The sequence below is a fragment of the Tupaia chinensis genome, unplaced genomic scaffold (assembly GCF_000334495.1).
Source record: "Tupaia chinensis unplaced genomic scaffold, TupChi_1.0 Scaffold000048_1, whole genome shotgun sequence".
NCBI classification, from domain to species: domain Eukaryota; kingdom Metazoa; phylum Chordata; class Mammalia; order Scandentia; family Tupaiidae; genus Tupaia; species Tupaia belangeri.
This window is the reverse complement of record NW_006159506.1, coordinates 1,075,947-1,090,708: the sequence shown is the minus strand read 5'-3', so window position 1 is coordinate 1,090,708 and position 14,762 is coordinate 1,075,947. Positions and strand designations below refer to the sequence as shown.

The following is a 14,762-nucleotide window of genomic DNA, read 5'->3' as shown; positions in this document are numbered from 1 at the left end:
TAATGAAGAGGGAGTGTGAGCCCCTAAAATCCAGATTAACGAGAATTTTGAAGCTAGAACGTTATGCCCTTGTGAATTTTTTAAAGCATTTATTCTTTCTGTCCGAGACAGAGGCAGAGAGAAAGACAGAGACGTTCAGGAGCACTTCACGGGTTTTATCCCTTGACCCTCCCTCAGCCCGCCAGCGTCATGGGCACACACACGTGCCTGGCATGAACAGCTTGACGTGGGCCCGGACCCCCGTGTTCCATATGGATCCGGTATCATGGAGCCACGTGCTACCTCTAATCCACCGCTGGGCCTCGTTTTGTGAATTTCACTCTGAACACACATCCTTCAGGAAAAGTAATATTTTTCACTAATCCAGGTCATTTGTTTTTTAAGAGAAATATTTTTGCTATAGGGTAGGTACATTCGCCCGAGAGACAAACAGAAACTGAGAAATCACTCCCCAGGGGAGATAGCCATGCCGCAATCCCTTCTCCTCCATTCTCCTCTCAGGATCTTGGGCACGCACGCACAAGGGTCCGGGACTTGAACCACGGTCGACTACATGGGAATCCAGCAATGTAACCATTACAAATCTGCTGGTCCCCCAGGTCATCTTTAAAATATCCAACGTGAAAGTAGAAGTGGAAACCCTCTTAGAACTCCAGTACTGAACATTACAAACCTACACGCGACCCAGTCTGCCCTGCTTCCCTCCTGTCTCCGTAAAGAACTGTCCCTCCTCGAGAAAGACAAAGCCTGCTCTGTCCCTGGGGTCCCAGCCCCTTTGGACTTCTTCTTCCTTATATGCTCAACTTCTCTCCAGCCCCACCTCTATCATCACTTAGTCTGGATTCTTTTCTTAAATATGCTCAGTGTTCTCCCATTTAAAAAGAAACCTCATCAGAGCCTCCTTCACCTCCAACTCCCTCATCCCCTTCAAGCCAGGCTTCGTGGAAGAAGAGTCCTCCATATCTGTCGAGCCTCTTCCCCCACCTCTATCCTCAACCCTGTCTGATGTGGTTGTATTCCCCCTCCCCCTCTAAGGGAGCTCTGAGCCAGGTCAGTGATCACGTCTGTGGTGCTCAAACTCCTCGGGTGTGTCCTCAGGCCTCTCTGACCTTAACAGCTCTGTCAACCACATCCATCCTCTTGCTCCGCCCTCCTGATGTGTTCACTCCGCCTCCAAGAACAGCCCCTCCTCGGACTCCTTAGGCTGAACTGCAGATACTGAAATGCTGCACATTTCCCTCCTAAGCCCTCTCCTCTTGTCGTTCTCTCATTCTGTGCTCGCTGCTTCATGTGCCGCCTCTCTTGCGGACTAGTGACACACATTCTTGTCCTGTCTAGACCTGCCCTCTCCACCAAGCCAGCATGCGTCCTGCTGGGGATTGGCAGTCCATTCTGATGTCACCACACGGAATCAGCAGAGCCAAGTGCAAACTCATGGTTCCCTCACCTCCCTCCGAATACCCTGGTCCCCTTTTTTTCTTTTTTAAAGTATTATTTTATCTAACTTTTTAAAATATTTTTTACATTTTATTAAATTTCATTTTCTTTGATACATTCAATCACATTATTTATCTTACAAAGTGAATATTTCAACAGTTAAACATTTCTCCCCAGTTCAGTTAATAAAACTATAAAATATCTTCAACAGATCATACCACATTTCTTTGTCAGGTTAATGCTTTGCCTCCCTGTTTTTCTTCTAAATGTCCTTCCTCAGACCCTCCTCTTTCACACACACTATATCTGGTATTTACATCCATATACTGTGTTTCTATATCCTTTAGTCAATCAGTTTCAGTCATAGAGTGCAGACACTCGGTATATATTAAGTGGGGACATACAATGCCTCTCCTTCGTAGCATGGGCTTCCTTCACTCAGCAGTAAATCTTCCATATTCTTTCACTTTCTGTCAAAAGTCAAGGTTTTGTTGTTTTTTTATGGCTGAGTAGTATTCCATAGAGTATATGTGCCACAGTTTTTCTATCTATTCATCTGTTTGGGGGCATTTGGACTGGTTCCATGTCTTAGCAATTGTGAATAGTGCCCCAATAAACATCGATTGCAAGCACTTTTCCGATTAAGTATTCTTTTGTCCTTTGGGTAGATACCAAGGAGTGGGATGATCCCCTTTTGATATCTCTTCTCAGTAAGCAGCCCTACCATCCGTTCAGTTGTTCAAGTTGTGAAACTTGAGAGAGATCTTGTCTGCCTTCTTCTTTTCAGCTATTTGGGTGTGTTACCTGTCTACCGGGGTGTGAATGTGGCATTCCCTGGAATACTCGTGCTGTAATTTGATACCCCACTGGGCAGCGTTGGGAAGTGGGACCAAGTGACAGGTGTTTGGGACCTGGGGGTGGCTCCCTCCTGACTAGGTGAAAGCCTTCTCCGTGTGATAGGATGGGAGCGTTGTGCTGTGTTGTGTAAAACCCTCAGGTTTTTAGGTCCAGATCGCTAAGATTAGAAACACAAAATAAAAAAACCACGAACACTTGCAAAGTCAGAAAAGAAAAGTTTTAATAGAAAGTGAGGATTTTTCATAGAAAAGAGATATACCTGCACAGCAGAAAGGCACGCCAGGTGGACAGCCACCAGAGAAGGAAAACTGCCCTGGGCGTGGGTCAGGCATTGACTGTGAGAGTCGGTAATAAATATTTAGCAGGGGAAGGCCTGTCACAGTATCAGAGCTCTTTGTTTGGAATTTGTGGGCTTTTTCCTGTGCATTTCTCGGGTAAGGAATTCAATTACTTTAATCACGCATGCCCAGTGATGACCTAGAAGGTGTGAGCATCCATATATGGATGGACTGTCCAATTAGTTTACTGTCCCAGTGAGAATCAGGATGTTGACCTAGCCGCCCATCCTCAGGGTGAATTTCTGTGTGTGTATTTGGGACAGCAGGAAGTAAAATAACCTTCCCAGTGCCGGGAGCTGGGTGGGAAGGAGGAGTTCTCAGAAGATCTGGTTGCAACTCCTGAGAAGTTGTGATTGATATGACAGATGTCCTTCTGCTGTTATCTTAGGGCTGCCCAGCTCATTTCTAGCTAACTGCCTATCACATCAGCTCTCCCTAATTAGTTCCCAGGAGAACGTGTTACAAAGGCAAGCTGGCTGCCTGCAGGTGTCTCAGCACATGCCGGCTGACCTTGACACTTCGGATAACTTTCCAGCTTCCAGATCCGTGAACCAAATAAACCTCTGTTCTTTATAAATCGCTCAGTCCTGAGCATTTCTGTTAGAGCAACATTAAGGGACAGATGGACACTGTGGTCCGTCAGCCTGACTGTCTAAGAACTTGCACTTCAATCACTGCAGCATAATCCACACTACAGCCGTCTTCCACCAGGTTGCAGTAACCTTCTAAGATTTACACTCAAATTGCCCCTCGCCTCCCCAGTCCGTTCTCTGTACAACACCAATATGATCTTTTTCTGTTGTAAACCGGATAATGTTCATCCCCTCCTTCGCACACGCACCCTAAAACTTAAGCTCTTTGGTGACTTCACAATGCTCCTGGGGGGAGAAAGTCAAAGTCCCAAACACAGCCTACAAGACTCCCCTGGTCTGTCCTCTGCCCTGCTTCCTAGCATCCTCCTTCCTCAGGCTCTCCCTATGTGAGCAACAGGGCTTCTGCCATCATTCAGATCTGGGCACAACGTCACTTCTTCCAGGAAGCCTGTCCTGATCTCCTGATTTGGTCAGATCCCAGAGTCACTATACCAAGTAGCTCACCATGGGACTTGATCTGTTTCTGCTTGTGGCTGGGCAAACAAGTTGTCATGAAAATTACCGAATTTACATTTGAACATGGCTAGGTAGATAGCTCCCTTTAGTTTTTTAATTGTTTTATTTAATTTTATTTCTTTTCATTTGACCAGAGAGGGACAGAGTGAGAGAGAGGGAAAGCGAGAAAGCAAGCCACCAAGTCTGGGACTCGAACCACAGTCAGCCATGTGGGAGTCCAGCGCCTGTAACCACCACACCACCTGCCAGCCCTGATAGCCCCCATTTTTAAGAGCAGGTCTTGACAGAAATGAAATCCCACAAGAAATATGGCATAATTCCAGGATGTGAGAGGAGAAAGGTCCAGGAAGTAGGCTCCAGACAGAACCACAGAGGTACTCTCTCTCCTTCATAGTCCTGCCTCCTGCCCGGCCCCACTGCTGTGCGATTCATCAATAATCTTTGCTAGATCCAGCTTTTATGGCCGCTCTGAGGTGCTGGGAGGATCCACAGTGCCTTCCGCATTGGTCGCGAAAGTCCAAGTCATGTCCAGTTTGCATGTTGTTTTGAGGATAGTTTATTAAACTCCAGCGCCTTCTAAATTGTTGATCTGATTTTCACACGAACTCATTTTGTTTTAGGTTTTTTGCTTATGCACATGCACTCACCTGAGAAACACAGAAAGACAGAGAGAGGGAAAGTGAGAAATCCCCCCCTTCACCCTGGGAGGGATGGCCATGCCACAATCCCTTCTTCTCCACCCTTTTCCTGGGATTGTGGGCACGTGTGCACACACGCCCAGCGTGATCTTCAAGCCTCTGGGTCTAAGACTCCAACTGAGGTCCACCTTGTAGGAATCCAGCCCCTTAACCACCACGCCACCTGCTGGTCCCCACCTGCACATTTTAGTCACTTATCCGTACTGCTAGGCTTTGTGGTCCTTAAGAACATGGGTAGCACTCAGCAGGCTCTTAGTCCATGTTGGGTAGATTGGGGGATGAAAGACCCAGGGAACCAAAGTCAGGATTTGTGGCCTCCACGAGCTCATCCAAGAGTCTCAGACTCAGACGCCTTTGGGACAAGAACGATAGGAAAGAAGGAGTGAGTTGACACGAGTTATCTGAGTGAGCACGGGGGACTGGGCTCAGTGGACCGCGCACACCCCATCTGAAGGCAGTCCACCTCAAAGAAAGGGCGCCTCTGAGCATGCCTGAGAGAGCTGGTAGAATCCAGCCCAGCTCCTCAGACAGCACTTGGCATTTTGTCTACTAAAGTCTTGGTTGTGGCAGACAGATGTCCACGTCCGAATCCCCACATCCGCACATCTATGAAGATGTAACCAATATGTCACTTGGCCAGAGGACGTTGGAGCTGTGGTATGGATTTGGAGGTAGAGATTACATGAATTAGCCTAGATACAGTGCTTAGAACTGTTGTGTATATTATGGGCATTAAATCAATATTAGCTAATTAAATGATTATTATTTACAGAGAAAAAAACTATAAGCCTTACAAAGTTCAATACCTTGTCTAAGACAAGGATGTTCAGAACAGAGGCAGGACCAGAACCCAGATCCCCTGTGGCCTGAGCTGCCTACTGAGTCGTTACAATGCCCTGTATCGTTTTCCTACCAAATCTAATTTTCGAAGTCAACACAGTGAGTCATAGCAGTGCCCTGCCGGAGGGCACAGCCACGTTGTATAACTGTGATTGGCCTTGTTGTGACTGACCCTTTCAAGGGAAATGAGGCATAAATCCAGGGCTTGCTTTGACACCAGATGTGTTTGACTGCAAACTGCCAAGGAAATAAAAGAATATGCTCTGGTTATAGATCAGTTACTCACAGATATGCCCCCTTCAAACATGACCCATGAGAAAAAGAAAAAGGCCAGCACAGAATCAGGCAATATGTTTAGTCTTGGAATCCATGGGTCCCTGGGCAAAAAACAGTGAATGGTGGCCAGCAGGTGGCATGGTGGTTAAGGCACTGGACTCCCACATGGCCGATCATGGTTTGAGTCCCAGACCTGATGGCTTGAAAATCACACTAGGCATGTGTGCACACATGCCCAAAATCCCAAGAGGCGAATGGAGGAGAGGTGACTGTGGCTGTCACCCCAGGGAATGATTTCTCACTTTCCCTCTATCTCTCTTGCCAAAGGCATGTGCCCTATGGCAAAAAAAAAAAAAAAAAAAAAAAAAAAACATAAAACAAAACCAGTGAAAGAGCTTTCTGTGGACACTTAGCATCAGACTCCAAGGTGTTGGCCTGCCCTCCGAGATGCAAGCTGCACTGGTTGGAGGGATCTGTTCACAGTAGATGCCTCCAGAGCTCCAGCTTGATCGAAAGCCTGGGTATTACAAAACTATCCCATAAAAGTGGCCGTGCATTCCTTTTTTTCTGTTATTTTTTCAAAGAATTTTTTATTTTAATATTTTTATTTTACTATAGGGCATATGTGCTTACCAGAGAGAGATGGAGAGAGACAGAGGGAAAGTAAGAAAGCAAGCTGCCACGTCACAACTTGAACCACAGTCAGCCCTGTAGGAGTCCAGCACCTTAACCACCACGCCACCTGCTGGCCCCCGTGCTTCCTTTTAAAACACATATGAAGGGTCTTCAAGAAGTTCGTGGAAAACATGTATTATGAAAAAACTATGCATGGGTAGGGACCAGCAGTTGGCATAATGGCTATGCCGCTGAGCTCCCCATATAGTCTACCACAGTTCGAGTCCCGGGCCCGGTGGCTTAAACTCATGCCAGGTGCGTGTGCATGTATGCCTAGGGTCCTACGAGGAGAATGGAAGAGAAGGGATTGCAGTGTGGCCATCAGCATGTGTGTGTGTGGTGGGGGGGGGGCGATTTCTTGCTTTCTGGCTCTCTGGGGGACACAGCGCCCCATTGCAAAAAAAAAAAAGAAAGAAAACTATGTTTAGGCATCATAAAAGTTCTGCACCAGGGCCAATGGGTAGTGCAATGGTTAAGAGGGTAGACTTTCACACAGCCAACCACAGTTCAAATCCCGGATCTGGCAACTTGAAAATCACATCAGGTATGCGTTTGTACTCTAAATCCGGAGTAGAGTGTAGGAAAAGGGACAGCAGGGTGGCCTTCCCTCTCTCTGTCTTTCTCTGGCCAGCCAGCACATGGCAACAACCTAAAAAAAAAACAAAACAGAAAAATGTTCTGCACCAATAGAAACTCGTAATTCCATTCTTTCAAGAACTGTTTGAACTGAAAGGTAAGAAAGAGCTTCTAAAAAGATCATTCAGAGTGGAGCCAGGAAGCCTCACCCAGACCCGTGACACCAGCCTGCTCGGGGTGCAACCTCCCGTGTCCTCCTGCAGTGCGAGGCTGCTATTAATATTTTAGAAAGGACTTAAAACTACCGAGTCCAAATTTAGACCGTCCAGTATATGAATTTCTAAATACCCAGCTGCCCTTGTCAGTGGGGATGCCGAACATCTGAGACTGCCAAGGAAACCCAAAGTCTGTTTCCATTCTCACAGTTGGCAGCCCACTTCTGGGCCCAGGGGTGTGGAGGGTTTCCCGCCTCCGAGTTGTTCACCAGCGGACGGAATCATTCTGTTCCATTCTGACTCTCTTCCTGGGTAGTGTAGGTCCTACAGGGTAAGGGCACAGTCTCACAAGACTGCCTGTCACTTCAGACCCCCGTCCCAGGTTGTTGCAGGTCACTGTCACCTGTACTTCTGACTAGCTGGCTATAAACTGGGGTTCCTGGGACCCCTTCCTTGGTTCAGTTAATGTGGTGGGCTGGCTCACAGGTCCTTAGGAAGCATTCCTACGTTTGCCAGTTGAGTGTAAAGATGTTATAAAGGCTACAGATGACATGTGGGCTAGCACAAGGTATTAGGGACAGGGTGTCCGTGTCCCTCCTGGGCACCACCCTGCCCGCACCTTCTGGAGACATATCAGCAGCCGGGACGCTTTCAGTGTTCAACCTTCAGCCCCCTCACCCCGCCAGCTCTCCCATCACCGAACTAACCCTAGACCTCCGTGTGTCGCAAGCCAGGCTGTGGATCGGGTGTGACTGAGGGACATCCAGCTGCATTGCCTTGCAGGAAGTGAGGAGGGTGGGGAGCTAACGCCAGAACCCAGCTCCCCAGGGGAGTTCTAAGCACACATTTTTAAGAACAGAAATAGGGGTAAGGGTCTGGGCACGTGATCAGCTCCATGGTGGGTCCAAGAGGTCATGATGGTCTTGATTGGTGGGCCCTTTAACTAATCAGTTTCTTCCTTCCTTCCTTTCTTTCTTTCTTTTTTAAGAGAAATTTTTGCTATAGGACCCATGCACTCTCCAGAGAGACAGAGACAGAAACAGACAGAAAGCAAGAAATGACCCTCTCAGGGGGAATGGCCACACCACAGTCCCTTCTCCATACTCCTTTTGGGATCTTGGGCAGGCACACACACACACACACACGAGCCCAGTATGAGTTTTAAGCTGCCAGGTCCAGGACTCAAACAGCCATTGACTATGTGGGAGTCCAGTCATGCAACCGTTACACTATCTGCTCATCCCTAGGTAATCCATTTCCTGTGGGTCTCACATCCTGTGAAATACCAGTTCCTCTGGACATGAGTTAGGCATAACCAGAGTCCGGAGCTCGAACCTTCCTTCAGGCCTTTAAAGTTGAAATGGACCTTGCATTCCAAGCAGCTTAGAAGGATGTTGTCCTCACGGTCTGGCTCTTACTGCGTTTCCGTTTGGGTCGTTTCCATTTCTTTCTCCTCAGCAGAACAGGGAAACTAAGACCCACGTCCTTTTAGAAGGTCCCCTTCTGGCTTCACTCCCCTTTCCAACTTGAAGGTTCCAGCCTTTTATTTTTTTTAAGAATTATTTTATTTTGGGGACCAGTAGTTAGCGTAATGGCTATGTTGCTGGCTCCCATGTAGTCAACCGTGGTTTGAGTCCTGGACCCAATGACTTACACTCATGCCGGGCGCGTGTGTGTGCGTGCCCAAGATCCCGAGAGGAGAATGGAGGAGAAGGGATTGTGGCATGGCCATTCCCCCGGGGGGTGATTTCTCGCTTTCTGTCTCTCTGTCTCTTTCTTTCTGGTGAGTGCATGTGCCCTAAAGCAAAAACCTCTCAAAAAATTGTTTTTAATTGAAAAATAAAATAAGCGTTTTATTTAAATTTATTTATGTATGTATTTATTTATATTACTTTGACTAGAGAGAGTGAGAGAGAGAGAGAAAGCAAGCTGCCAGGTCCAGGACTCAAACTCTGGTTAGCCATGTGGGAGTCCAGCACCTTTAACCACCATGCCACCTGCCAGCCACTACCTCCTAATCACTGGTCTTTGAGATGACCCATTCATCATGTCCACCCCACCCTAAGTCACATCATTAGCATATTCCCACAGGGGATCAAAAAGGGCTTATTATGAATGACAAAAGACACTTCTGTCACTCAAGAAATACCAAGCCTTTTAGGTAGGTCCTCTGTGTTGAGAAAGAGATTGGGATTTGGGGGTGTGGGGAGACCAAATATACCACCAGGCTATGTACATGAACCGTGTATGAAATATAAATGAATATTCGGGGCTTGGTAGTTAAAGGCACTGGACTCCCACGTGGTCAACCATGACTCAAACCCTGGACGTCTGGTGGCTTACTTTCTCACTTGTCCTCTCTCTCTCACTGTCTGATCAAACTGGAAAAGAAAAATAATAATAAATAAAGTTAAATGATTTTTTTAAAAAACCAACAGAAAAAAAGAAATATAAATGAATTTTGGATTTTGACTTGGGTCCCATCCTCAAGAGATCTCATTGTGGATATGCAAACATTCCAAAATCCAAAACATTTCTAGTCCCAAGCATTTTGGATAAAGGATACTCCATCTGTATAGACACTAGTTGCTGATGTCTGGGGCAGGACGGAGACTTGGACATCTAGGGGAATTCTCCTGCCTACCACACCCTGCAGGGCTCAGCGGGGGACTGTCCTTCTGTGGACAGAGGTCTGACTACTGTTTCCTTTTTTCCAAAATCTTTTCAAAGGGGACTGGGGAAGTCATGCCCACAGACATTAACAGACCATTTACTTTCTATTAACAGAATTCTTCCTACCTCCTGTCCCTGGCATAACATCTTTGAGATGTATATTTCAACCAATTACTGTGTATGCTTTTGCTTATCTCTTCCCAAGATACAGAACTTCCCTTTTCCTTGAGATGTAGATTAAGCCTTTCTTTAACTAATCTCTTCCCAAGACACAGATCTTCCCTTCCAATCACCGACCTAAGAATTTGTGGAACCCACCTATAACCTACAAGCCCCCCCCCCTTTTACAAGTCCCACCTTTTTGGGCCAGACCAATGGAAAATCTTTTCACTAAGTATTGTCTGTCAATCTCAAAAACAAATAAAAGGAACCTCTGTACATGATCACCCCGAGAAAAGGCATGTGTGCCTCTTCTCCGGGCCTAGGTCACTCACAGTTGGCTTGGAAATAAATTGCATTAATTATTAATTATTAATTTTACAGTTGGTTATTTTTTCCGTCGACACTTCCACAGTTTCTCATCTTTTTTTTTTGAGAGGTCGTTGGGCATGTGTGCTCCCAGAAAGATAGAGACAGAGAGACAGAAAGCAAGAAATCCCGCCCCCCCACGGGGGATGGCCACGCCACAATCCTTCTCCTCCATTCTTCTCTCGGGATCTTGGTCATGTGTGCCCAGCCTGAGTTTAAGCCACCGGGTCCGGGACTCGAGCCACAATCAACTACATGAGAGTCCAGCAACATAGCCATTATGCCAACTGCTGGTCCCAGCTACAGTTTCTCATCTTACACACACCTTTTTCCAGTGAGTAAAGCAGAATGTTGAGTAATTGCAGGGTGGTTCAGTAATTGCGAAGAACTTCAAAAATACAAATGCCTCTGTCTTGCGCTGAGGCCTCCTCTAGGAGGGAATGGCAAAGGGTGTATGGAAAAATACAGTCGAGGTATGAGTTGATTTCGGTGCCCAAAGCGTTTGAAATCCATGCATAGTGTTTCATTAGATGCACTTTTTGTGACCATTCCTGGAACTTCCTGCAGACCCACGGGTACGTGGTCCTCCTAGGGGAACCATCCCATTCAGTGGCTGTGTCAGTCACTACCTGCCACCTACTCTCTGTCCCCTCCCCTCTGCATTGCAATGGGAGAAGCCCAGACCCCGCCATGAGGTTCTCCTTGCTAAGGCTAAATGATGTGGCAGCCAGAGGAGCGTCATTCTGTCCCTGTCCACTTGTTATCCCGTGTCTAATGAGGCTCTGGTGCTGGTGGGTGGGGACGAGAAGAAGGGAAGCTATTGTTCTTTTGCAGACCAGACAGGCTCTCCCGCATCTCCCTGGGGCCATCGGTCTCTTTTTCCCCCTGCACTGGGTCTGCATAAACAGAGCAAGAAGCAAAGCCTAGCCTAGAGGGAGGGGAGAGAGAGACAAGAGGCCACGGTCTTGAAGTTGGGAGGCCACAAGGAAAGAAAGGGACTTCTGTGACGGGAACAGCCGGTCTGAGTCTCAGTGCACTGCCCCGGGAGCCCCGGAGGAGGGGAGGAGGGAGGAGGGCACAGGGTCAGCCCGTATGACGTGACCCACGGTGGCTTTCCTGGGGTTGAAATTGAGGAACTGAGGCGGCGTCAGTGACGAGAGTCAGTCTCTCAGAACACAGGATGGGACGAGAACTCCAGCCGCTGGCCGGGTCTCATGTGTCTGCAAGGGCCACGGAGCTTAATGACCCAAGGAGGCTATGATATGGTTCAAAAACTGTTCCTGGATTTTTTCCGTAGGCGGCTGAGCCAGAGGCCGACTGCAGAGGAATTGGAGCAGAGGAACATTTTGAAACGTAAGTGACTGAACCCCTTGCGGTGCTGATGTTTGCTGGTGGCTTTGGTTGTTATTTAACTGTAGGACCCAGAGCTTCTACCTGGGGCCCAGGAGACAGAGTCTCTGACCTGGCTGACCATCATCTTTGCAAAGTTAATGCCATTCTGTTCCTTCGCTCGGGGACTACGAGGAGAACCTTGCTTTTACAAAGTTGCCAAGTCAGGGAGAAACTGAAAAGTGGGAGAGAACTTATTATTGAATGGCCTTGCAGTGAGGATCCCTTGAAACCAAAATAGGCTTAAAAATGGCAAATTTGGGGGCCAGCAGATGGTGTGGTGTTTGGGGCACTGGAGTCCCACATGGCTGACTGCAGTTCAGGTCCCAGACTTGGTGGCTCTCTCCCTCTCTCACTCTCTCTCTGTCGAGTGTGTGTGCCTTATAGCAAATATAAAAAATAAGAATAATAAATAAAACTGGATAGATGATTCTTTGGGGAAAAATGGCAAATTTGATATTGGTAGCCAAAATAAGGGGAAGGGCTATTTGAAAACAGGGACTAGAAAATAGGAATTTCTGTTGGCTGCTGTGGGTCCATTCCTCATCCCTCTGGGCAGAGCCTGAGAAAGCATTTCCAGTGACAATGCCCGGCCCCCTCCTCCAGGATGCCCACATCTTGCCAGCCATGGGCCCGCCTAAAACTAGTGGTCACTGATGGCCGTGGATGGAAAAAGTGAATGGACCTTGGTTTGGTTCAGGACACAGAGATGTTTGAATGTATGTAGAGGATCCACCTGGTGCAAAAATAAAATAAAATAAAATAAAATTAAATTAAATCAAATTAAAATGGAAGGAAGGAAGGCAGGAGAGAGAGGGGGAAAGAAAATGATGCAACATCTGAAAAGAAAGCAATTCTCGGGACCAGCAGTTAGTGTAATGGCTATGTCGCTGGACTCCCACGTAGTCGACCACAGTTCAAGTCCCGGACCCAGTGGCTTAAACTCACACTGGGCGCGTGTGTGTGCGTGCCCAAGATCCTGAGAGGAGAATGGAGGAGAAGGGATTGCGGCATGGCCATCCCCCCTGGGGGGTGATTTCTCGGTTTCTATCTCTCTGTTTCTGGCTGGCAAGCGCACGCGCCCTATAGCAAAAACCTCTCCAGAAAAAAAGAAAAAAAAAAAGAAAGAAAGCAATTCTCTAACCTCTCTCAGGAAAGAGAAATACATACCCTGCAGAATTGTGTAGAAATGCTGCTTTGTGTACCCATGAGGTCTTCAAAAACTTGATGGGAAATGCATATGATGAAGAAGCCCTGCGTAGATGCCCATATTTTGGCGCTCAAACAAGCTTCTGCTTGAACTGCGTATCTTCCACGAACTTTCTGACGTCCCGCGGTTAGACACGCACTCACCCAGTCTATCACGTGGGACCATGGTTTGGTGGCTGGGTCTTTCCACTTCAACCAGACTAAGAGGTTCTTCATTTTACTTGCCGACCCATCCTTTTTTGTGGTCCCATGATGTATCCAGAGTAAACGGGGACAGAGGGCGGGTGCTGGATAGGAAAAGAACCTGCCTCTGCTTTGGGTGGCCTCAACCCACATCCCGCCCCCCTCTCCATGCCGACGGCCACTTCCCCACTCTCCGTGGAAGCTCTTTTTAGGATTGACCTTCCTTGCTCTTAAAGCTGCTCCAGATATGTCTGTGGGGTCTCTAGGACTAGAGACCTCTCTCTAAGAAGGCATGCCCCCCTAAGCGTGTCTAAGCTCCGTGTCCTCTAACACAGAACCAGAACTTTTTCCGTTGATTGCCACGGTCAGGGAAGCATTTGCCAGTACGCCGCCTCCTTTTCTGCCCCAACCTGCTCCCGGATCCAGCAAGCACTTTCCATTGAGAGAAAAACAGAAAGGTGGACGTTATTCCCAAACTCAGCTTCCGTCTCACTCCTCCCTCTCCCTTGACGCCTAAACTCAAGCTAAAACCACCTCTGGGAGTCCGTTCAGGTTTCACAAAATAGTGCTTATCTCAGCAAGAGCCAGATTTCTGGAAAGAGATCTAAAGTCTCCCAGCTCACCTCAAGCCTTCCAAAGGCACCAGGTCCCACGTCTGGCTCGCCCAGATCCCTGGGAGACCACAGGAAGGGCCCTTGTGGTTGGGCTTTTACTGCCATCTGCTTGCGTCTTGTAAGCCCAGGGAGTGCTTAGATGCAGGAGAGCAGTGGGGATTTTAAAGCTTGTTTCCCTGGTACTTTTTAAATTCTTTCTTTCTTCTGGTCCTGGTGAAAGAGCTGCAAATGAAAGAACCCGCTTGACCAACCTCAAAACAGGTTGATCCTTTCTCTGCTTGAAAACTTTTCAGAAATGAATTTTTCTCATAGGTTCTTATTTTTCCCTGCATTCTATAACTTCGTTCCTGCTAAATATGTTTTCTTTAAAAAAAAAAATCTGTTTTGATCGTTCAACCAGAACTGTCTGGTGTGGATGAAAATGTCCTCAGACAATGTGTTCTAACCCTCATTTCCTGGACTCTAAGTCATTTGAGGAACTCCTGCGTGCAGGGGTGGGGACAGCAGCAACAGAGACGTCAAGTCACAGCTGGGCGTGTCTGAGCTGGTTTCTAACCGCACCCTGCCTGGTCCTGTGGCCAGCCAATGAGACCTTGTGCCCATCTGAGCACACAATGACAGCACTCTGATGGTGGCACCTGCAGCGGTGACGTCACGGGCCTCTCCTGGCCTCTCTCCTTAGCTCACTAATGGGGTTGTCTTGGTACCCTCTGCCTGAGAATTCATAACACAGGGTTTGTAAATGGCCTGGGACTAAAGGTATAGATGCCACAGGAGGTGTGTGGCCCCCACACCCCAGAGGAACCTCAGAGAAGCACCTAGGGGATAAGGGTCCAGGCTCCGTTAGCTGTCACACAGCACTGGCCTTCACAGCTTGGAAGGAGCCCCCAGGGTCAGAAGGCTGACGCCAGTCACCAGTCCTAGAAGGGCTTACCCCAAGCAAAATGTGACCACTGGGAAGGGGAGTGAAAGCTGGAGTTGGTTTCTGAGAGCCACACTGAGTGTGACTGGGTGTGACTGGTCACTTAGCGCCCCTCGGTGTCCCTACCTCCCTTTGTAAACTGAGGCTGGAGGTCCGGGGGTCTGTAGAGCTCCTCGTTGCCCCAATAGACATGATTCTGTAAATTTGAAGCAAGTGTCCTCC

General features: G+C 47.8%; 1 protein-coding gene and 1 long non-coding RNA gene across 5 annotated transcripts in view; one reads left to right on the top strand and one right to left on the bottom strand.

The window, feature by feature from the left end:
* LOC102474151 (phosphatase and actin regulator 1) overlaps positions 1 to 14,762 on the top strand; it is a 418,994-nt gene that overhangs the window by 391,932 nt on the left and 12,300 nt on the right. For all 4 annotated transcript variants that reach the window (XM_006141181.3, XM_014590989.2, XM_027774820.1 and 1 more), the window contains one exon: positions 11,521 to 11,576. In XM_006141181.3, coding sequence (XP_006141243.1) covers positions 11,521 to 11,576 — 56 coding nt within the window. The remainder of the gene's footprint in view (positions 1 to 11,520; positions 11,577 to 14,762) is intronic.
* On the bottom strand, positions 4,275 to 12,889 carry LOC102473608 (uncharacterized). Its single transcript, XR_003550649.1, has 3 exons — positions 12,783 to 12,889; positions 4,618 to 4,792; positions 4,275 to 4,389 (listed from the first exon to the last, which is right to left on the bottom strand). It is a non-coding gene; the product is annotated as an uncharacterized LOC102473608 (long non-coding RNA).